Below are 24,807 nucleotides of genomic sequence, written 5' to 3' on the forward strand. Positions count from 1 at the left end.
AGGTGTTACACAGACCGCGGAGGTATGGATGCGAACATTCAGGAGAATCGCAGGATGGGAGGTCAAACACAATCGATCCAATTCCGACCAATTCCTCCACCGGCTATACCAGGAGGGAATAGAGGAATAACACAGAATGCGGTCCAAATACGTGATGAACCATCCACAGTGAGTGCGAGCGAGCGGCCAACACGCGCCCCACCCGCTGAGGTGTTAAACCCTGAGCAGGCTGCAAGTGACAGGGCTGGAAAACAATCAAATGTATCGAAAAGGCATCCAAAACAGATCATCTGCCCGTTCAGCTTAACCGAAATGGGGAATATTTTTCAGATCCCCAAAAAATAGTTGACAATTTTAACCTTCATTTTTCTGAAGCTGGTACCCTATTTGATAATGTATTGGGAGTCACCCCTGCTCATGCAAATTCCTACACTCCTGTCCAAACATTAAGCGAATTTAGTTTTCAGCCAATCCACGAAAGTAATGTTCTGAAACAACTGTCCTACCTCAAAGGGTCCTCCTCTACCGGAGCAGATAGTATTCCCGTCTTTGCTCTACTAACTGTTGGTCACCTAATATACAAACCTATAGCCCATATTTTCAACCTGTCCATCAAAGAAGCATCAGTTCCTCTAGAATGGAAACATTCCTATGTTCGTCCACTTCACAAAGGGGGCCCTAAAGATGATCCAAATAACTACCGACCTATCTCAATTTTGTCCCCGTTGATGAAAATTTTTGAAAAATTATTGACCTACCAAATTAGCAGTTTCCTGTCCGCCAACAATCTATTACATCTAAAACAATCTGGGTTCCGAAAAAAATACAGCACCACATCTGCTGCATTAGACTCTCTGAATCACATTTACAGTAGCCTTGATAATAAGCAGTACTGCACCTGTCTTTTTCTTGACTTGTCCAAAGCTTTTGATACAGTAGACCACAACATCCTGCTTAGTAAAATAAGTTGCCTCGGTTTTTCCGAAAACACAGTAAAATGGTTAAAAAATTACCTCTTTTCTCGCACCCAAACTGTATTCACAGATGGTTGGAGGTCAAACAGTGTTAAGATAACAAAAGGGGTTCCACAGGGTTCCATTCTCGGCCCCCTCTTGTTTTCTCTTTATGTAAATGACTTGGGCACTGAACTGGATTATTCCAGGGTAAATCTTTTTGCAGATGACACGGTACTAATTACTGCTGGCCGCTCTCCGGATGACGTGATTGCTAAGCTCCAGAGTGATTTCAACAAACTACAACATCAGCTAGTTGCTCTTAAACTAGTCCTAAATCCTGCCAAAACCAAGGTGCTATGCTTCTCACCAGGACTAAAGCGGGAAGTTATTTTTCCCCAATTACATACCTTAAATAATGATCAAATAGAGCAAGTCAAGATCTATAAGTATCTTGGGGTCATCCTGGATTCAAAACTGAATTTTGAAGATCACATTGATTATATTGGGAAAAAGACAAAAATTAAAATTGGTTTTCTATATCGACACAAGCACTGCTTCCCTCCTATGTTCCGTTTGGAATTGATTAAAGCTACCGTACTGCCTCTACTTGATTACTGTGACATTGTGTATAAATCAGCCCCAAGTACTGTACTTAAGAAGCTTGACTCAATGTATCACTCGGCCTTAAGATTTGCATTGAACTGCCCATATAGGACTCACCACTGTGATTTCTACATTGGGTCAAACTTAACATCTCTGAATGTTCGACGGCTTGTGCACCAGATCTTATTTATTCATGATGTACTTGCAAAAAAATCTGCAGATTACCTGCTGGATCTCGTCTCTGTTTCAAAGAACAAATTTGACCTAAGGTCTACACTCATTTACCAGCTTAATATTCCCTATTGCCGTACATATACTGGAGGAAGGGCCTTTGCTATTGATGCCCCCAGGGTCTGGAATGCTGTTGCAAATAAATTGAAACTTGAGTCACTACCTATGAGATCTTCACTCAAAACTGCTTTAGAGGAGTTGTACACCCCTAGCTGCCAGTGCTATTCAGTGACCTAAAATAAAATGTTTCGCTCCGGATGATCGCTACAAAGTATGACCTGTGTTTTGATTTAGTGTGCTGATCTTAAAGGTGCATTGAAAAATTACAATACTCCGATTGATGCTCCTGCTGTTGTGGAGTGACTCATGCAGCCAGCTATGGCTGCAGGGTTTTGGTAGTACATGTTGTTTATGCCATTTATTGTGAAAATTCCGTCAGTTCCTATGATTGCTTTTTCATTGCCTTCATGGCTTTATTTTGGTGATTTCGAAAAGTGTATTGGTTTAGCCATGTTTGTGTTGTTGTAGTACAGAGTTAGACTGATGGCCTTAATCTAAGTTGTCTTGTGGTTGTTGTTGTTGTTTGACTTGCATCCCACTGGGATTTTTGCACACAGCGTTGGTGTACGGTGTTTTTTCTGCAATATTTTTGCTGTCTTTTCTTGGATTTTCTGTTTGCACTTAGTCACATATTCACTTTAAGATGTTTTTTTGTTCATGTTTTTGTTTTTTGTTTGTTGCGGTTGCACCCGATTCAAGAGCTGAATGGCTCACAGGGCTATACCTAATAAATGAACTTGAACTTGAACTTGAACTTGAATGGAAGAGTGATCGGACGGTGGATAGCAGACAGCAGAGACAAAGAGAGAACACAGAGACACGCCCTGAGGAGCGCAGGCGTGAGCCTTTGAATGGAAAATATCCAAGGGAAACCAAAAATTATGTGGATCGGAGTGCTAAAATGGAGACGAATGTCCATGACGTATCGGGAATGGTGTTGAAATCCAACACACTCGTAAAAACAAAGAGGGCAACATTACGAAGGACAGAATTAAATCGACACACTGACTCGGCAAATGTGCATGTAATCGCAGAGAGAGCGAATGCCACGAACCAAGTGTCAAAGTGGGTCGTGTGCGCGAATTCTGGTTACGTGCAGCACAATTTTTCACCACACACTCCCACGACGCGAGAGAGTGAGAGAGGAAACTACAAAAACGAACCCGAAAACCGTGATCAAATTATCAAAGTGATAAGTGGTAAACCAGGCAACATGAGGAAGGTAACGCATAAATGCGTTCGAAACCGCTACCTAGCGTTTCCCAGGATTTAACAAAAACAAAAATGAATGTTCGTCAGAGTTATGATGTATGAGAACCGATGTAACGCAATATCGATGTTAACGTGTGTTATTTTCTTTGCTTAATTCAAATGTAACCAGGATTTAACAAAAACAAAAATGAATGTTCGTCAGAGTTATGATGTATGAGAACCGATGTAACGCAATATCGATGTTAACGTGTTGTTATTTTCTTTGCTTATTTCAGATGTAACCAGGTTAAGATCGTAATACGTGCACGCGCGTCGTAAGAAATAACCGCCGAGAGTAAGGGCGGCTGATGGGATGCATGACATAAAAAGGGGGCATTACTTTGTTTGAAAATTCGCCAGTGGCCAAATCGACCCCTGATAATTTTCAAAAGGGCGGACTGTTGTGTATGTACCCCCTTTTTATTTTTTTTAATATTATTTTTTTTTTTAAGAATTATTCTGCCAACATAGATAATATCGTTTTTTTAATAGACGCGGCCACGTGGGAACGAACACGCCCCCACACTTCCACAGAGGCCCCCACACTTCCACAGATGCGCGCATACCTCATATCAAAGGAGAGAGGACATGAAAGGGGGGGCAATAAGGTAATAAAAAAAAAAAACTCCCCTAAATTCACACAAGAGGAACAAGGGAGGGGGGGAATTGCAGGCGGGGGGTTGCAGAACCAGGAGACACGGAGGAAGAGATAATTATATTCTTAACAAAGAAACAGCATCGACGACAAAAAGCACAGATGGGTCTTTGAACCATGTTAAATACACAAGTTACCAACTTAACCATAAAGATTAAGCAAACAGTATCCATCCTCACTCCAATTGAAAACCAGACGACAATCTGAACCAGAATCGCGACCCATCATTGTTAATAAATACTGACATTATTTACCTTTAAAGAATATCTACACGGCCGGGCCGAAGCATCAAAGAATAATTATGGCATCGATTTCGCTCCAAAACAAAATTCCTAGCCGGGATATCAGATTAAATAATCACAAGAAGTCAAATAATAAGTACGGAATTAAAGTAGAAGAGGAATCAAGGGCGGAGAAGGCTCTCAAAATTAACCAAACACAACAACCCATGGGAAGCGAGCAACACGGCCGCCTTTGTCTTTCCGAGAGGATCTCCACACGCAGGCACAAAGCTAGGAAATGACACCCATAAAGGGGGCAATGGCTCAAAGGAAATTAACACGTCTTCGAATAAATAAGCGCATGCGCCGGGTGCTCCCACCGTGGAAACAACCGCCTTTGTCTCCCCACAACACGGACAAACACGCACGCGAAACACACGGACGGACACACACACGGACGCAGATGGTCCACCCCCACAGGAAGGTTTTATGACACAGCTTTTGAACAACTCGGGAAGCCGAGTGGAATTTTCCGATATAAACCGAAGGAAAATCCATACAACTCAGATCGACAGGGGCTCTGGCCTCCATCACAGATCGACAGGGGCTCTGGCCTCCATCACAGATCGACAGGGGCTCTGGCCTCCATCACAGATCGACAGGGGCTCTGGCCTCCATCACAGATCGACAGGGGCTCTGGCCTCCATCACAGATCGACAGGGGCTCTGGCCTCCATCACAGATCGACAGGGGCTCTGGCCTCCATCACAGATCGACAGGGGCTCTGGCCCCCATCACAGAGTTCGTCAGGGGCTCTGGCCCCCATCACAGAGATATCATCCGGGCTACGAGCCCATCTTCGGCTCCACCACAGATCTTCACGAGCTCCGGCCTACATCTCATCTCGTCTCCGGGCTAAGGCCCCACCAGAGTTCTCCAGGGCGACAACCATCTCTCCTCGTCGCCGCCAACGAAGAAGCTCCTGTCATTCAGAATGACGAGGGTCGCGGAGTAGCGACGCGTAGCTACAAGCCGAGGTCTGCACCACCTGAGAAGAATCGCTACCCTGAGTCGCAGAGCTGCGAGTGAAGCCAACAAAGACGCCAACGTCCACCCTGCCACGAACGAAGCATCGCTCCTCGTCAGAGTGACGACCAGCGAACAACCCGCAGGAAAGGCGGAGATCGCTGAACGAGCGCCAACTTGCGCCACCTTGCGCCACCGTGCGCCACCGTGCACCACTTTGCGCTGAACGTGCGCCACCGTGCGCCACCGTGCGACACCGAGCGACAACGAGCAACACCCAGATCGACCAGCATCAACCCAAACCGACTCGTCATCCCGCCGTGGAGAAAAAGAGTCAAAGTCTTCTGAACGAGCGCCGCCGCTCACCTCACAGCGGAGAAAGTCTCAGCTGCCGCTCGCACAAACAACAGAGGTCGTATCGCTCCCCACATACAGACTCAAGAAACACAGAGAAAATCTTGTCAAACCAGTTTCCTTTGTCCCAGAATCTCGCCGAAGAGTTAATTAAAATAGAGCCAGATTCGCTCTCGCGCCCACACGCCCTCACCCACCATTGTATCAAACATTCCGTTAAAAAGGATTTTAGACTTGCCGATGAATCTATTGACATATACTTTCGCCTCTGGGATACAATAAGTGCTTTTTATTACCGCCATATGAAGTGTGTCATGCTTGTTTTCAAACTCGACCAGTCGCCGATTGTGATCAATACATGGGCGAACTAATGATGCCTGGTAGGAAAAGTAGAGGTTACAATTGATAGAAGTGTTTTTAGTCATTCAGTTCGTTAAATGCATAAGTGTTTATTCATTCATTTTAGTCAAATGCATAAGAGTTTGGTTATTCATATTAGTTAGTGCATAATATCGCAAATGCATAAGAATTTTAGTTATTCAATTTAGCTAAATACATAGTCTCGCAAATGCATAAGTGTTTATTCATTCATTTTAGTCAAATGCATAAGAGTTTCGTTATTCATATTGCATAATTGCATAATTTCACAAATGCATAAGTGTTTATTCATTCATTTTAGTCAAATGCATAAGAGTTTCGTTATTCATATTGCATAATTGCATAATTTCACAACTGCATAAGTTTTTGTCGTTCATATTAGTTAATTGCATAATCTTGCCCATGAATTATTGACGCATGTTTGACCTGCATGATAGAATGTCGCGTGCTTGTTAGAATAAAATTGTTATCACAGAAGCATATTGAGTGTTCTTTCCAAGTCCATGCAAAACCATCTTATTCATAAGAGCTGTATCCTGCGATGAGATATGAAAATGGAGACCTAAAATATTATAACACACACTAGGATAATCGGTAAATGAATCTATGATAATCGTGTTATCCTGATTGATAACTCTGGATAAACGAAACTAAGCAAATTATCATAACTGCACACATTAACATAATCGCAAGCCTCCGCATAAATTACTACGATTATCTCCGTGATTATCATAATTTATGCATATAATCACACGCATTATCATAATTCATGCGTATTAATACACACACTATCATAATTAATGCGATTTGCGCATTTTTCGGAAAATTATTAATTTTTATTATTTTCATCAAAATTTCATAATTCCGACACATACAACAGGGTGGAGTTGCTTCACGACTACCAACATCCCTTAGAGCAGTGATCTCACAATACACGTTATGCGATATTTTTTTTATTATAATTATTCTGTAGAAATGGTAATGTTTAGTGCATAAATTATCTGTGTTCCATTAAAAAGTCTTCAAAACTATTTCATTTCCATACTTTGTGATTCTTCGTTTTCCCCGCTTTTTCTTCGTTCCTCTGTTTTGGTATCGGTCCGGTATGAAAAAAAAATACAATTACATACAAACATATATACGTGACATATATACATATTACTTCGTGTCTCTTCCATCACAAGAACTGGGAATGTAGGGTCCGAGGGATGTACCTCGATATATGTTTGAGCTGCGTTCTTGAAAACTTCAACGCAAAGTGAAAGAGTGTATATCGAAACATAATATCCCATAATGTTTTATTTTAGAACATAAGATGCGTTTCTAAGAATATGTTCTTACCCTAAACCTACGAATGTGACGCTTTTCAACACAATTAAGCTATTTTATGTGCAACTGTGGAGAATAATAACTGGACAGGTCATTAAAAACAAATCCTGTGCATGGTAATTTACTAACTGTGGTGCACGTTGTGTGACTGGTGGTGAGGGAGTGGCAGTAGGTGAGGTGGTGAGTGGGAGGGGCAGTAGGTGAGGTGGTGAGGGTGAGTAGGATGGTGAGGGTGGGGCAGTAGGTGAGGTGGTGAGGGTGAGTAGGATGGTGAGGGAGGGGCAGTAGGTGAGGTGGTGAGTGGGAGGGTGAGGGAAGGGCAGAAAGTGAGGTGGTGAGTGGGAGGGTGAGGGAAGGGCAGTAGGTGAGTTGGTGAGGGTGAGTAAGATGGTGAGGGAGGGGCAGTAGGTGAGATGGTGAGGGTGAGTAGGATGGTGAGGGAGGGGCAGTAGGTGAGATGGTGAGGGTGAGTAGGATGGTGAGGGAGGGGCAGTAGGTGAGGTGGTGAGGGTTAGTGGGAGGGTGAGGGAGGGGTCGTATTAGCGTCTGCCCCTCACTCTCGGTGAGTATGTACAAGGCTTGTTTACAACAATCGGTGAGGCTGTGAATCGCAGTGTCTAGGCACACAACCATACCAAATGAACGCATGGGCAAACGACAATAACGTGTATTAACTTAGGTATTCACAATTTTTTTCCACTCAATGAAAAAAACGTAATAACGAAATAAAGGAGACATTAACAGAAAAGTGTTAATTGCCGGTGAACATCGTAACAAATGGTGGCATGTCGAATGAACGTATATTAGGGTACACTTGTACGTACATCAATGGAGCAGGGCTAAAAATCGGGAATTAATGCATTAAAATGTTTTTTTGAGTAAAAGCTCTCCCCCACTAAAGAGGGCGCAATACTTTACGTTATGAATTAAACAAAGGTAGTCCTACTTTTACAATCAACACATGAAATATCAAAATGAGGGGACATACTCAAGGAAAAGCTAAAAGGAAAAACATTGTCTTGCATTTTCCTGAACTGTTCGATGCTCAGAGCCAATCTGAGGCCGGTAGACGAGAGTTCCAGAGCTGAGGCGCCACACTCGAGAGGGCCCTGCTAACCGCCTCGTGTAGAATCAAACATTCTAGGTTGAGCTAGCAGGGCCTGGCCTGGGGAGCGCAGAGTACACCCACCAGACATCTCGAGGGCCAGACCGGACTGCAGGTACTGAGGACCAAGGCCGTTTTGAGCTTTGTAAGTCATTACAGCAAACTTAACAAGGCATGCGATAGCTGACCAGTAACCAGTGCAGATCACGAAGGATTGGTTTAACGTGCTCAAAACGGCTAACACGTCTCAGTATGCGGGTAGCCGCATTCTGTACCAGCTGCAGTTTCCGAGCCAGTCCACAATGGCAGCGCAGCATACAAAGCGTGTCAGTAATCCAGACGCATTGACACAAAGGCGTGAACCACTGTTTCAAGATCACTAGCTGATAAGAGTGATCCGGCAGCCCTCGGATCACTCTTAGGTGATAAAACCTCGCTTTGGCCACAGATGCAACCTCAGGGCGCATGGTCAAGCTACGATCAAACAGCACACCTCGGTTGTGCACCACTGTTACAGGGAGAGGGCGTACTCCATTAATTAATGAAGACTCAAGCTCCCCGTCTCATCCTCAGCCGACTCTGACCCTACAGTCTTGTCAGGATTCAGCCTTAAGCCATTTCTGCTGCATCCATGAAGCTACCTCTGCCAGACAGTCTGCTAAGCAGGCGAGAGCTGCGTCTGGGTCACTTGCGAAGGAGACATATCTGGGTGTGATCGGCATACTGATGGCACTGCAAGCCGTGCCTCCAGATTGAAGGGCCCATTGGTGCTGTGAGGAGTGAGTAAACACCACTGCACCACTCTCGTACCTAAGATTCAACGTGGTGACAGTGAATACTGTGGAGAAGTGGGTCAGAGGGTAGTGGGTTCACGTATCCGTTTGTGTGGACCCTTGGGTGTTATGACCACATTATTTGTTATTTATTTTTGTTTTTTTGTGGCTTACCTGGAGATACTAGCCAGTACCTTCCTAAAAAATAATCTGGGGGCTCAATGTCAAAATGTGTTATTATTGTAACAATTATACGTTTTATTTAAGTTTAGTTGTACATTGTTCTTATCTTGACTAAAGGTTCTTACCTGGAGCAAGGGTAACTGTTTCAGCCATTCTAAAGGAAGAAAAACACAATTTCAAACTTCCACTATGCAAGGCAGACTCAAATAGACGTTGTGATCGTTTGCTTCCATAAACGTTCAATATTACGATTCTACAGTCATTGTGCACTCTAATCACTGATGTGTGATAATAATTTCAACTTAAAACGTGCACAGTATTCGCTCACTCTGGTAGAGAGGACACCTCAGAGACGTGACGATGAGAAACCACAGATGAGACCTTTAACTCTCAAAGGTAATCTTTCTTCTGTGGGTCGCCCAAATTGCTTTATCGGTATCCATCGATTTACGAACGTTCGGCTTACGAAATTTCACAAATCTAATTTCCGCGTTCACTGCTGTGGCAGCAGTAACGCCTCCACAGGGCATCTCCAATCATTTCCACATGCAGCAAATCTTTCGGTGGGTTTCCCAGCAAGGTCAATCGTTTTTTGGGTTTCAATCAATGACTATTCACTCGTTTTAATATGGATGCACTTCATCGGTATTATGTTTGTACTGTGGAAAGCGATAGAGGTGTGTATGTTTAAGTTATGAGTAGAGTTGGAGTGACTGTCCGTAACAAATCCCTAATTTTTGGCATTCATGGGAAAAGCCAATCCGATTCACGAAATTTAGTTTGACACGAGTTTCTTTGAATAATGCATCCCTTTTGTAAATGGAGGGATCCCGTGTTCCAGAGCAAGGCCTCACTCTCGGGGTAGTCCACCAGGGGTGACCTTGACTGACACCTGTCATGACTGGGTGTCTGATTGAACTTTAGTTGTATGTATGTTGAACTTATTTCGCAACATACGTAGTCAACCGTGCTCATCGGTTGATTGCTTGCTTAAACTTAAGTTGAAACAAGATTTGACCACGACAAACATAGGAGTCAAGTTAAGTAAAATCGTTGAAAAAAGTGTTAAAACACTCACCTCTCCATTTCATGATCATTGCTTTGTTGTGTCTGTTTTTGGCATCTGTACCTGTTTAAAAGCAAGCATCAACATATATGAACACCAAGATAAGGGGACAGTGAATCCTTAATCTAAAGTTAGAAGGCTTGAATTGTTCTACTTGTGACTTCATGCAAAACCAGCTTGAATGTTTGTATTGGGATAAAGTCAAGTGGAAAATCAATAAATCAAACACTATTTAGTATAACGCCCTTCACAATAACATTTCCAAAGAGATTGACACATTAAAAACGTATACAACATTTAATCAATAAAACAATTACACAACGAAATAAAAGGGAAACTTAAAGAAAATATTATCAACCCACACCCCGAGCAAGTAAACATTCCTCTAAACCGGCCATGCAATAGTGATGTCAAACTAACAGACAGAACAACCCACAGGGAGTTTAACACGTAGGCTTTCGTGACCAATATCATCCATAAGAGGTTTTTTTGGGGTTTGATCGCGTAAATATATGAATGTGTCGTTAAGGCCCGACACCACCCGACACAGCGAACTAGTAAGGGTTGTCACGTAAACAGAACATGCTAATTCGTCACTAGTACAGTACACCGGTGTGTTGGAGCCCAGCCACAACATTTACAAACTGAGTACGACGTTTCGCCAGTAATTACAACTAGCTTCAGCAGGCGACAGCCAGATTTGTGGAGAAGTCTTACTGTTTCGTCTCATATAGAGGGGTAGATGTGGTGACCACGCAGCTGCGCTCTTGCACAATGTGGGGAGGGGGGATTACTGAGGCAACGTACATTATGCATGAGCATTATGCGAGCCTTTTGAACTTGTCCTTCCTGTCTATTGTGGTTATTAAAATAGCCCTACCAACGGTAATCCCTATTGAAGTACGCTGCCCTTTGTAGGAATGCATTTAAATTATGTATTATTTGATGATTCGCTTCCACGCAGCACTAAGGCGGTAGCTATCCGAACGGTTAACGTTATTTTGATTTATTTCAATTTCGATAAATTATCTAATTAGTCTTGGCCAGTAGTAGCAAGTTTTGCACAAAACTTCAACATTATCAAAATAAATTGAGTGTCCTTGTTGGCACGCGCGTTCTGCTACTGCTGACAGTTGTATTTGGGAGAATTTAATATTTATCTGATGTTCTTTTAGTCTCGTGCTGATCATTCGTCCTGTTTGTGCAACATAACATTTGCCACACGTGCAGTTAACCCTTTACACACCTTCTGTTGATAGCTTCGGTAATACATCTTTTGTACCAGATATACATTACTATATTTTATGTACCGTGCCAAATCTGACTCCGATGTTTTGTTTTTCCAAACATCTGGCTAGTTGATCAGTTACTCCCACAATGTACGGTATTTTTATCGTTTTAATTACTTGGGTAGTTTCAATGCTCTTGTTATTTTATTGTGTTTTGGTATTCAATGCCCTGTTGATTTGTGCATTAATTATAACCGTTCATTTGCAGCACTTCTTTAACATGTGGAATTTCACTTCTCAGACTGCCACCATCTGACACTTTCTTAGCTCGATGAATGAGCGTCTTGGTAAGATCAGATTTCTGTGCGGGGTGATGGTGTGACTGCATTCAGATAGACGTCAGTATGCGTTTTATTTCAGGTAAACACCGTGTGTTATTTTACCATTCCTACCCCGTCCAAGCAGAATATCCAGAAATGGTAGAGTTCTGTCAGCTTCACTTCCATGGTGAACTGGATGGATGGGTTTTGCGAGTTGAAATGATTTAGAAATCCGTTCAGTGTATCTTTGCCGTGTGGCCAGACCACCAATGTGTCATCCACATATATAAACCAAGCAAATGGTTTGTGTGCTTGAAGCTATTGCTTTTGTTTCAAAATCTTCCACGTACAAATTCGCTATCGCAGGAGACAACGGAGAGCCCATTGCTGCTCCTTCCTTTGGTTTATAGAAGTCACCTTTCCACAAGAAGTAAGTGTTCTTTAGACAGTGTTCAGCTAGTTTTGGGATATCTTTGGGTAAACCTTTGTTCGTTACCAATGTCGAGTAATTTAATCGACTCGTTGACCGGAACCCTCGTGAACAGAGGTCACATTAAAACTTACGAGAATATCATTAGGGTTAAGCTTAATATATTTAATTATATTTACGAGATGTTCAGAGTTTTTGATTAATGAAGAGGTCCTACTGATGTAGGGCTGTATTTATTTCGTTACGTATTGTGCTCATTTGTTACGTGGCAGAGCCTATTGTACTATGAGTCTTAATGGGACATCAGGTATGTGAATTTTTTGTAGCCCATAAAGTCTTGGTGATTTTGATGCCCTTGGTTTGATCAGGCATTGCTCTTTCTTCGGAACTGATGCATTGGCAATGATTGCCGTTGTTTTACGTTCCAAGGTGCTGGTTGGGTCTCGTTTAATTTTAAGGTAGGTACTTTCATCGAGTAAATATTTGATTTTATAATCATTGTGCTCACGGGGCATCACAACAGTCGATCGACCCTATCAGCAGCAAGAATTTGGATATCTTTATTTTCTCTCAATTCTTTTAAGGCTTTTACTTCACTGACGTTATATTTGGCAATTTGCTGTTCTCAATAATTTTGGCAACCTCGTGCCGAGTCATCTCAGCTTGATTATGAGGGAGATGTCTAACTGCTGATTCCACTTCAGCAATGATCTCATCGACAGGGATTGTACGGTTATCAACATGACTAACATTGAATTATCCAGCAATATGGTTGCATTCCTGTCTAAAGGTCTTAACTTTGCTGTTGCCCCATGTACAATCCCTGTAATGCAACTCTCTGAGTAATGCAACTCTCTGAGTTGCATTACGTTTCTAAGTTTGCTAAGTTTGATATATTTTTTCTCTCTATCACCTTGTTTCCTTTGTAAATTTTACCCCCACCCTCCTGCCCGTTACGGCAGTCCCTCCCCCTCCCCTCCCTCCCTCCCCCCCTCGGATTAGCCGAGGTATGCTAGCTCTGCGATCCTACATTTACTTGCAAATTCCATCCCTAGCCCCGTCCACTTACCCTTGGGTTGTACCCACCACAAACGTATATAACCTTTGGTTGCAGTAGTTCTCTCGCTACATTTCCTCCTGCCTCAGCAGTCTGCCTGCTGTATTGTTCCATCTGAAGACGATTGCTTGTGTTGTGATCGAAACGTTGTGATCTATTAGTTATTTTTCTATCTACGTGACTTTACTGAAAGAACCAAAGAGTACACATATATACATACCCACCCGTGGGTTAGGCCACCTTCAGGTACATACACGCATAGAGCCACACACCTAAAGCCACAGTTGCACCGGCGCCTCCGACTTAACAAATCGGGGTGTGGGGAATTTACTCCGGGGTGAGGTCGGGGGGTGTGGAGTGGTTGCCCAGCCGAGGTGTGGGGTCACGAGTTTGTGGCACACGCCAGTGCACTGGGAAAAAGAGGTGGAGTACCCCTCAGGGGGGCTACGCTCGGGGCGAGTGCGGCTCGGGGCTGCTCCTCCAGCTTCCGCCCCCACGCTTCGCTCTGGGACTCGGATTCGGATTCAGCCGAGCTGTCTGGGGCCAAGAAGCAGGTGGAGGGGTGGGGCTACCCCTTGGGCGAGTCACTGCCAGTCGGCCTCCGGCCACAAAGCTGGCCGCCCCTGCCCGCTCAGGGGAAGGGCTGTCCTCCCAGGGAGGAGAGGACACCGAGGGAGAGAGCGAGACTGGCCGATGGCGGTACCGTCGGGCTCGCGGCCCGGCCAGGCGCCATGGCAGAGAGTCGAGTGATCCGAGCGGTGATTCTCACGAAGATCACGCACGAGGGACTGCCTGAGGTGGGGGCCACCCTGGGCCGGCCCTCGCTGCACCAGCAAAGCCTCTGGTGGCGGCCCCCCCAGCCCCCCCCCGCAGCCACCCCCCGGCCCCCCCCCAGCCCCCCGCCGCCCCCCGCCGCCCCACCCTGCTCGCGTAGACCTCGAATCGCGTGACAGAGCATTGTTAATTATAATCAGTGCACGATTATCCGGCTTGTAACATTATCCCGCGGTCCCCGGGCCGATCCGGCGAAACCGCTCCAAAGGCTGTAACCAGTCCGGCGATCGGCACCGTGCGCCTGACAAAGTAGCTAGGCTTGATTTCAGTGTTAAATATTATATACAGTACATTATAAACTACATACAACTTAAATATTGAAAATACTGCACGTACATACATCACCCCATGCAGAGTCTTCGAGCTTAGATTGGTAAGTACGGTACATACAGTCAGTGTCATAACGTGTTTTTGTGCAACAAAAATTGGAAGCATTGATAAACACATAAATCCGACGAAATAGTGAATTTCCATGTAAAAATGTAATAAACACTGAAGTCACATGGAAAGAAAAAAAATCTGTTTTATTTTCACTTACCTCGAGTCCTGGCTCGCCAGAAGGGGCGATGTGCATACTGCGGAGGATCGCTCCGCCGAACAAAATAGTTCCGCGGTTCGATTCGTAAGTACGACCGAACGATTGCAAGTGACCATGGTTAAAAATTATAACGTGTTATGAAGGTTCATTTAAGTCCGACATTCGTATCTCGGGGACTGTCTGTAGAGCCCAGGAATGTGACCATCTCTCAGATGAAGAGGAGCAAGTTCAAGATGCCACACCTCAAGAAGTCGAATCTCTCCCTTCAAAGTGTGAACAGAAGGAAGCTCCTCAACCGGGAGCTTCCTTCATGGGCATCAAAGCAATTCAACCGACTGCTGGGATAAACTAGAAACTTTTTTTTATTTTACCAGGTAAGACGCACTGAGCTATATAACTCTTTTTCAGAAGTTACCTGGATATCACAAATTATAGCTCAAAGAAGCGGCTTATCGTGTGGGATAGCAGCAGTCAAATACTCTCAATGCGTGATGTTGATTCTAAATGTGAAGGGAAGAACCGGAGGACCAGGATAAAAATCCACGCAACAACGCTGACAACTTTCCTTAATAAGGAAAGGGTAATCTGACAGACCTGAACTCTAATATTACATTTGTAAAAACAGAAAATCCTGGAAATGTTTTCCTCTTCATGTTTACAGTGAACATCCTCAGTAGTTTTACAGTAGTTCACGATATTGATCCCCTGCAAGCAATCAACACGTACATGCATTCATAACCGTGTGTGTCTGGCAGGCAGCCGTGTTGAGCAATTTCAAAGGGATAACGATGATTACCTGAGGCGCACGGTAACCAAAGCGACCACAATGACCACAACGACCAGGATCACTGACACTGCGACGATCACGAGTATGTTATTGACCGAGGTCGGTGGTGGTTCTGTCCAGCTGGACAATGCGGTATTGCTTGAGGTTGCTGTGGGAAGAGCTGCAGTCCCCTCTGAGACAACACAAGCACACGCCCACAGAGACGATTTTTATTTTATTTTGCCAGATAAAGTCTACTGAGCTATGTAGCTCTCTTTTAGAAGTGGCCTGGCCACAAATGACAGCTCAACTGAGTGGCTTATCACGTGCAAATTACAGACGCATAGAGATCCATAGAGATACATAGCGTCCCATAGACTAAACTTAACTGTTTTTTTCATAGATAAAGTCCACTGAGCTATGTAGCTCTTTTTCAGAAGCGCCCTGACCACGAATGATGTGTTGGGGCAGTGATGGATATGCGTGCCAGTAACCCAGCACTGTGGAGGTGAGGGTTGGTGAATCACATCAAACATGTTTTCGAAATTCTATTCCCGTGGTCGTTGAGGAGGAACCGCAACTTGGCTGTGCCGGCAGAAGGTAGCGCATCAAATGCGGACTCCACCTGTTCTGTTTTGAACGAGAATGGAGCGTTTTTCCTCCTCATTGCATGCACACACGCGTGGGATTTCTCCAGGCACTCGTTTCCTCCCACATCTGAATACTAAATAATTGGCCTACAACACCTTCATATGTAGAGAGTCGCAGAGATCGGGCAATTGTTGGTAGCGCCGGCTCCTCATCGAGATTGAAAACTAATGTCTTTAGAAGCTTCACCTCTTCTCCACTGCCCATTCCTTTCCTCATCCCTCTCCCCGCCCCTCCGCTCTTTCTCGTCCCTACCTTCCGTGATCGCTAAGTGCCCCTCTATCGCTGCTGCCATTCATTCCTCAATCCTTCTAGTACGCCCCCTGTCAACTCCACTACTCTGTGTGAAGGTACTGTATAAATATACAATTGGATTAGATATTCGATTCAATTCACAATTAAACTAAGTGAATTAAGTATGTGTCTCTTTGGTTTTATACGAGCATTTGGATCTCTGTTGCTCTCTATGCGTCTCTTCCTTCTGGTATTAGGAAGCCACTGGAACTAAGCACTTTAAAATCATCAAGATTGACAAACTAATTTCAATTGAACTACTTGTTGTTGTGTTTAGTGTTGTTGTCCTTCCACCAAACCTGAGAGATTATTAGCATGTTTGGCTACGTATGGTGGTGCGAAAGAAGTTCAAAATATATACACGAGCTCATCCTGAAGGCCATGGCCACAGCACGGGGAGTCTCTGACGCTGCGTGGCGAGGGGAATGCAGAGCAGAGCTCCTGAGTGGCAGCTCCGTTTGGCTCTTTTAACTCGCCGATCATGTGATGAAAATCAGCAGCCCCACGTGCTTTGTCAAAGGCCACTGGTGTTCGTGGTGGCCGTGAGTGGAAGCCAGTGCATTAACCAGCGTGAAGTATGGCTAATCAGCCAGCAGAGGACATATCAAGTTCAACATCGTGTGGCTGCTGCTGCCTTCCCGCTCGAGTCTGTGGGTCTGACTTGCGCCTCCGAGTCGTATTTGGAAGGCAGATTATGACAAAGAGTGTACTTGTAATGATGTTCAACGTGTCTCTGTCCGGAATGGAAGTGATGCACCTGAGGTTCTGGTCTTGTAAACACACCACTCTTTTACCATTTAACAGTAAGCCTACATACACTATTTATTTGAACGGCATGCTTAAGCCCATAAAGTATAAACTTGTATGGAGATATATCAACAAAACATAAAAAGCGTGATGTAATTGTACCACCTGCATACTTTACCTGGTTAGCGATTATGTTTACAAAGCCAAGGTGAAAGAAACTAGTGTTTAAATCTATAATAAATCTCGACTTTGATCAATCAACAGGTCACGTGTGGCGGAATAAAATGTGGGGTAATTCATAACTATTCTGAAGACGTCTAATCGGCGTGGAAGAGTAGGCCAAATATACTTTCCAGTTGGGCTACCCAGAGTTTCCTCAAGCGCATACATGTACGTATGTCGAACTTCTTTCGCACCATAAGTAGCCAACTCTGCTAATTAATTGGAGGTGCGGACCATTTTGCAAGCAATGCCGTGAGCAAGATATAGCAGGGCTGTCCCTAGGGTACGACCAATCGTTTTAAATTCCATGTCCAACTTACCGGGGCGATTCGACACCCAAAGTTGCAGTGAGCATTGACCTTCGTCATACATGGGCAGCAGTAGCACATCGCACTTGTATGAGCCGGCATCCGACGTTTCGACGCTGGCCATTGTGATGGACGCCGTGCAGCTCTCAGTGCTGCCCTGCCACTCGGCCCTTGGGTTGTAGCGTCGAATCGAGCCGTCGTTCACCAGCACCTGAGGCAGCGCGAGAATTGGTGTTTGTCATGAGCATTGCACGGCCCTTATCCACTGCTGGATGTGGTGGCAGTGCCCACGGTTTAACTCGTCACACGTTACATGTGCCGATCGACCAACTGTGGTTAACTGTCAACCCAGGTTACCTGCATCGTAGTAAATAAATAACAAACATTTTTTGAAATGTAAACAATGTCAAGGTGGTTGCTCTTCGTCTCAATCGTTGCTTTTTGTGAGTGGCGTCACCAGGACCCGAGACCACATAGAGGAATACCACACCACTTGTCTCCTGATTTCGTATGTGGAGGGTTGATCAGTACATGTGTAAAGATATTTATATCTGTGTGGGTGTGTTCATGTCAATGTTATGGAGAGCGGTAATATCGCGGTTAGCGTGCTGCGCTACGAACCTGGTGACTCGAGTTTAATTCCCGCTCACGACCAACACAGGTGGTGATTATTTGAACCAGTCCTGGGCCTCCCCTAGGTCGACTCAGCCTCAAATAAGTACCTCGCGTGGTGTGCAAACATCACCACTCGGGAGACAAAGGCGGTCGGGAGTGGTGTGGCCACCCACCCCCTCGTGTACCGTTCTGCCCTTGATAGGTGCTACTCGCTGGCAGCACTTGCCCCAACAGTATGCTAAGTCTATACGGGGGATCTTTGTTTTTGTCATGTCAATGTTGGCGAGTGAGCCAGCATTCAGTGTCTCGTTGAGAATCTGAAATGTTGCTGGCGAGAAATTTAGGCAATCAGCAGTGTTGTAAATTCGTGCAAGTTTTAATCTCTGCTTTTAGGAAACGGTAAGGGAAAGAGTCTGACAATTGTGTACGTTTGAACTCAAATGGGAAACACAATTAAAAATATATATACCGTTCCACACTTGGAATGATCGGTAGGTAGCATGTCTATTGGCACTGTGACACTGCTATTGTTATTCTACAACTTCATGGAGACTTCTTACAACCCAGCTACTCGCTCTCTTCCTCTCCAACATTCACTGAATTCTTTGTATCTGCTTTTCAAGTAATTTAACTGCCGTTACTGCCTTTCAACTCCCTTAACTGTTTAACTGTTGTAACTGCCTTAACATATCGCAGCTGTAGCGAGATTCCATCTCCCTCGCCTGTTATGCAGGAGGTCATGGGTCCAATATTAACCCTGACGCCTGAAAATATGGAGTTTGCATGTGCTCCCCGAAGTCGCGTGGATTTTTCTATGGGTTCTCCGGTTTGTCCATCCTTTGTACGCGTGGCGATATCTTCATAACAAGGATTGTGTTTCACTTCATTTCAGAATTAGAATATTTATACTGAAAGAATCCGATGAGCTATGAAGCTTTTTTCATAATGCTAGGTAGACCGTGGGGGTGGAGGGGGGATTATTAAATATCCCAATGTAGCAACTGCCGCACCGGAATATTGAGTTGAACACGATAAGCCACTTCATTGAGCTCTCATTACATGTGGCGAGGTCGCTTCTGAAAAAGAGCTAATAGCTAAGTGGCCTTTACCTGGTAAAATTAAATAGTTTAGTTTAGACTTTGGGTCTCTATGCATCTCTATGCATCTGTAATTTCCACGTGATAAGCCACTTCGTTGAGCAAACACGACATGTGGCCAGCTCGTGTCTCAAAATTGGCTATATAGCTCCGTGTGTTTTACGTGGTGAAATCAAAGTTATAAAAGTTTTGTGTGATAAGCCTTGCTCCACCGCGCTATTCTGATTAACAATGTGGGTGAAGTTGATTGATCTCACCTTCTCACTCCGTGATCCAGAGTCTCTCGACCATTCTACCACGGTGTCTGTCACACCGACAGTGTTGCAAGTATACTGGCAGCTCAGGAATGCGGTCTCACCAGACTGGACGGCGACTTTGCTTGGGGTCTGGACAACTAATGCCTGTACACTCAGTAACACTTAATGCAGCATCAAAGACGCTCTCACACACAGACACGCACAGGAGCACAAACCACACACGCACACAATGAGCAACAGATTGAACTTACACCGTTTATACAACTGCAATAACGTAGACTAGCAGGAACTTGCTAAACGTCGGCGGTAAAATAGTTGGCGAATATCTACGTTGTATCATCACTCCCTCTCCTAGACCTCACCAATGTCGTGTGACGTCATAACCCGCCCCCTCTCACCATCACCGCGTCTAGTGACATCACCCCCTCTCCTCACCAGCGCACCTCAAACTAGCGTGACGTCATCACCCTTCTGCTCGAACTCACCAGTGTCGCGTGACATCATCACACCTCCCCTCTCCTCACTACCTCCTATGTCCCGTGAAATCACAACCCCCCCTCCTCACAGCCTTACCCCAACCTTGCGTGATGTCGGTACAGGGGGTCCCCGATATACGTTGTTTCATTATAAGTCGCAACTTTCTGGTCCCTAATCCCGACGAATATCAGGGACCCCTTGGACTCGTTTTCCCAACAGCCCAGTGTCTCCGAGGTCATCAGCCACTACTATATTGACCCCTCTCCCCCACCACCTCACCAGCATGGCCTACCCCCCTCTCCCCACTCGCCAAACTGTTTTTTCCCCCCTGGTTACAGACACAAGCAAACAAGCGTATTGTCACGTAGATAGCCGGGCATGGGATCGCATACAGAGTACACGGGAGACCGAGGATGTGCCGTGAAGGACGGGAGGTCCACAAAGCTTCGAATCTGGTGCAAGGCAGAGGGAGGTGGACAGGTCTCGTTCCATCTTATCTTGTTTTGGTTCTTAAATAAAAAACAAGTATCTATGACTTTGTGCGATGCATGTGTTTACATGTATATTCAATGTGTTATGTCATATACATGGGGCTTAGCCCATTGTGTGTGTCTGCAATTAATAATGGAATAGTAATTCTGTAATTATCTCACTTAAATACAGTACAAGCTCGGTTATCCGGCATACATGGGGAACGGAGGGTGCCGGTTAATCAAATGTGCCGGTTATCTGAGAGTAGTTATACTTAGGGTTCACCACATTTTCCAAATACATGAAAGAAGCTAAGCCTACATTGTAACTATAATGAAATAAATAATAATCTGTTTTACAAAGGTACTCACCAGTCAGTTATAGAACATTATAAGTGGATTGTGGAGAAGCAGATTGGAGTACAGTTTATAAAGTTACACTACAGGACAAGGACATCGCACAAGGACAGCACACGGACATCGAGTCTTCCGCTAGCACCGCCACCACTCAGCAGCGTCCTGAAGCTTCCACAAACAACCAATCTTTCGGAGCAGCTCACAGCAAGATGCCGGCGTGGCTCTTGGGATTTTTTTCCCGATACGTGAAGGAAGATTCTGTTATCACCGTCTATATGACAGATGCCGGTAAATGGAGCATTCCGGATTGATAAACTTAGGATAACAGGGCTTTAGAATTGTACCACCTGTGTCTCGGCACAAGTAACAGAAACATATAAAACTCACAAGGAAAAAAAACCCGAGAAAACTACAACACCCAAACGAACAATGTTGCACCTGAGACCAGTTTTCATGATCTGTAGATTTTCAAGAATGAATAAGCGCCGAACCCAGAAATGGAGGAAGCGAAAAAAAGATGCAGAATGACCGGTTTTTCAATAGCAGCCCAGCCTGATCGAGATGCTGGATGTAATTACCAGCGAAACGTCACGGTACTCAAGTTGTCAATGTTGTCGGTTTACTCTCCAACACACCGGTGGTATTGAACTAGCAACGAATTGGTACGTTTTTGTTTACGTGACATACCTTACTGATTGGCTGTTGTGTGGTGGTGGGTTCCCGACACATTTATACTTTTGCGATCTAACCCATAAATACCTTTATTATGAATAAGATTGGAAGCGAAAGCCTACGTGTCAAACCTAAACTTGCTTTGTTAATGTTACATACATTTTCTTTGAACTGATTGCCTTATACTAGAGACTGCCTCCTTTATAGCCTTGTCTCACCACCGGTATTAGACCACAGAACAACGCCAAAATGTGATCAGCACAAAGGCATTACAAATATCGAAACATTCACAGCTTTAGAAATGACATCAAATAAGACTATGAACCACCAAATTATATGCATGGTCTCAATAAAAAAAAGGACGAGATATTAATGAGTGCACTACAATCTTGCTTTGAACAATGACAGGCGAAAACAAATGTGGCTTACAACAAAATGAATAGAAGATTCTCTTCATGGCCATGCACCCGAACGTTCTTGTCAAACCAAGCCTGGTTTGAGTTGCCATTGGAGAGGCACGTGACTGTCACGTGCCTCTCCAATGGCAACTCACCACTCTTTGCTTTGGTCGGGAGTGGACTCGAGTTCAGTTCGCTGGCATTGTAGTTCTGAGCGTAAACCACTTTTCCAATGCTCGCCACGTTAAACCTGCAGACCTACAAACACACAAGAAGCTGTAAGTACAGGCAGGCCTCGACTTACGAACGCCAAGTTTATGAACCAGCATCATGTTGCTTTATTTTATGTTTAATTTACTATACAGCATTTATCACCCTATTACATGCAAAAGTGCAATAATTATTATTTTTTTCGTTTAGCCGTAATAACACATTCTATAACACTGACCAAATGAGCATTTAAATACAGTACATTGTGGTGTTCCTACTTACGAGCCTCGGGAACCTAACCCCGATCGTAAGTCGGGGACTGTCCTAGGAGCACAGCGTCATTTTTTTTACTTTGTGTGAACGATACGCACCGTATACTCGAACAACGAGTAATAAACTATTTGTTTAACTAGAATATCGGCGGTGTACGGCCACCTTATTCTCGCTCCTGCGGAGGCCTTCTCAGCGCTTCGTGCCTCGCCCGTCACCCCCACTGATGTCCTCTTCTCCCACCACCCCCAAATGTGTCCAGATACTAATGGGTGTGTAGGCATTCATGTTTACAAAACACATTTTGTTTTCGGGGCGGGGAGGTCAACTTTTTACCCTAAATCTGAGGTTGGGGAGGTCCACACTATAACTTTTTGATTCAGGCCTTCTTAAAGGCTCTTTTAATTTAGTTGACGGACAAACGGAACGCTGGCCTTTTATAATGGATAACCTAAAATAATGCAGATTACTGTTCGAGATTTGAATCTTGATGCAGCAAATCTGGCTGTGACGGTCCCACCTGATGACGGAGACTTGTGTTGCCTCCGAAACGTCGTGATTTATTATTATTTTTATTTATTTTATTACTTTTATTTTAAACTACGTGACTACAGATTACTGTTGTGTAAAATCATTGATGCAAATCGCTGAAACTCATCAATGGCTCTGCGTTAGTGAACGTGCGTAAACAGCTATTATCGGCTGCTGCTGCTACATGGCTACGTGTTGGCCAACAGAGACGCCACTGTTGTACTGTACTATGCAAGCTTCGTCTACGCTCCCCACGTTCACCGATTTCCACTGACCAGGGTGGATAAGTTTGGATTATTAACAACAACAAAAAACACATTTCATTCGCAGAGCCCAATGCGCCGCGTGTGTATGGAATGCAGGACATGAACAGAACCTGCAAAGTGAAACGGCCATAATAGCTGTACACGTACACATGCATGCAAAGATCAAAGATCACCCGCATAGTCTTAACAGACTGTTGGGGCAAGTGCTGTTAGCGAGTAGCAGCACCTATGAAGGCCGGCACTGTGGCACACGAGGGGGTGGGTGACCAGGACCATGCCCAGCCCACTTTGTCTCCCTAGTGGCGATGTTTGCGTGACACTGCGCCAAATACTCATTTGAGGCTGAGTCGACCTACGCCACACTGCAGGTCCCAACACTTCTTAGCTACAATTTGGAAATCCCTCCTCGTGCCGTCTCTTACCCCAAGTTCATATAACAATAAAAATGTAAATTTCGATGTAAAGCTTTCGTGACTGCAGGGATTCATCTTCTTGGTTCTTTCGGTAAAGTCACGAATAAGGGAAATAATAAAATAATAAAAATAAAACATAATAAAATACAATTCTCACGACGTTTCGGCCACAATGCAAGCAGCCGTCCTCAGGTGAAGAACAGGTCTGTCGGAATGACTTTATTATTTTATTATTTCCCTTCTACGTGACTTTACCGAAAGAACCAAGAAGAATAAAAATGTAACCTATCTATATAAGACCAAAATAAATGTCTTGTCTTTTATAACTTTTAAAGTGCTGTTTGTTGCTAGCGGCTTGGCGTTTTGGGCATTAGGGAAACGAAGCTCAGATCTCGTCATGAGTAACAAGACAACGATACAAAGACCCCCCGTCGTATCGCTTTAAAACGACTGTCGGGGCTGTTCGCGAGCGGCACGTATGAAAGCCGGCACGTCACACGAGAGGGTGGGTGGCCAGCACCACGCCCGACCGCCTTTGTCTCCCCATTGGCGATGTTTAAAACAACGCCAGTTACTCATTTGAGGCTGTCGACTAGGGGAGGCCCAAGACCGGTTACGATAATCGTTACCGGTGTAGGTTGTCAGAAGGAACTAAACTCGGTTCGAGCGCAGGGCACTAACAGCGGCACTACCGCTCCCCACATACACACACACAACACGGTCAACACACGAGAAAAAGTTCAACATAAAAACGAATAACGATGATTAAAAACTAAGCATCATTTTATCTTACCTTTCTTTCTCAGACATGGGAATTCCACCGGTACGTGGTAGGCGTGGCATGTCGGAGCTGTGCACATTCCGATTGGCTTACCGTGAAAACTGAGATTGAGGGAGCAGCCTATGACACCTCCACACGCACCTTGCCCGTGACCTCACTGTGACCTGTCCATGTACCACACAGGTATGCCACGATTTACAATATGGGACGCGTTCTGAAAAATAAAACTCGCGTCAAAGAACATGTCGTAAATGGAAAATGTATTTTCCCACTATTGTAATCCTAAATGTAGCCGGTGTTAGCTGCGATGAACCACACGTATAATTGTGCACTCTGCCGCTTGCTCCAGGTGCGCTTTATACTGGTAGAAACCTCCTGGTTACACCGGCCCACAGGGAATTATTGTGTCC

The 24,807-nt window shown here is 44.6% G+C and overlaps 1 protein-coding gene across 5 annotated transcripts; it reads right to left on the minus strand.

Moving 5' to 3' along the window:
• Nucleotides 1–5,301: 5,301 nt before the first annotated feature.
• LOC133360006 (myelin protein P0-like) lies at nt 5,302–24,491 on the minus strand. Of its 5 annotated transcripts, XM_061578569.1 has the most exons (9): nt 24,410–24,458; nt 22,093–22,184; nt 21,958–22,035; nt 19,553–19,713; nt 17,596–17,794; nt 15,395–15,557; nt 10,203–10,253; nt 9,250–9,278; nt 5,305–6,818 (listed from the first exon to the last, which is right to left on the minus strand). In XM_061578569.1, coding segments are annotated over exons 2-9 (738 nt in total). In that variant the 5' UTR covers nt 22,094–22,184; nt 24,410–24,458; the 3' UTR covers nt 5,305–6,762. The 5 variants fall into 5 exon arrangements, with proteins under 5 accessions (XP_061434554.1, XP_061434551.1, XP_061434552.1 ...); XM_061578568.1 differs by having other exon boundaries at nt 5,304–6,818; nt 21,958–22,184; nt 24,410–24,455; XM_061578572.1 differs by lacking the exon at nt 24,410–24,458 and having other exon boundaries at nt 21,958–22,029; nt 22,088–22,105.
• Nucleotides 24,492–24,807: the final 316 nt, after the last annotated feature.

This window comes from Lethenteron reissneri, chromosome 66 (genome assembly GCF_015708825.2).
Source record: "Lethenteron reissneri isolate LAM-NWPU_2019-01 chromosome 66, ASM1570882v1, whole genome shotgun sequence".
Taxonomy (NCBI): Eukaryota; Metazoa; Chordata; class Hyperoartia; order Petromyzontiformes; family Petromyzontidae; genus Lethenteron; species Lethenteron reissneri.

Coding starts and splice junctions, on each gene's coding strand:
- LOC133360006 (XM_061578567.1), bottom strand. CDS start 20,521: ATGGAACGAGACCTGTCCACCTCCCTCTGCCTTGCACCAGATTCGAAG. Junction 19,714..20,421: donor CTCGGTCTCCCGTGTACTCT/GTATGCGATCCC, acceptor TGCTGCATTAAG/TGTTACTGAGTGTACAGGCA. Junction 9,279..10,202: donor AATGATCATGAAATGGAGAG/GTGAGTGTTTTA, acceptor TTCTTCCTTTAG/AATGGCTGAAACAGTTACCC.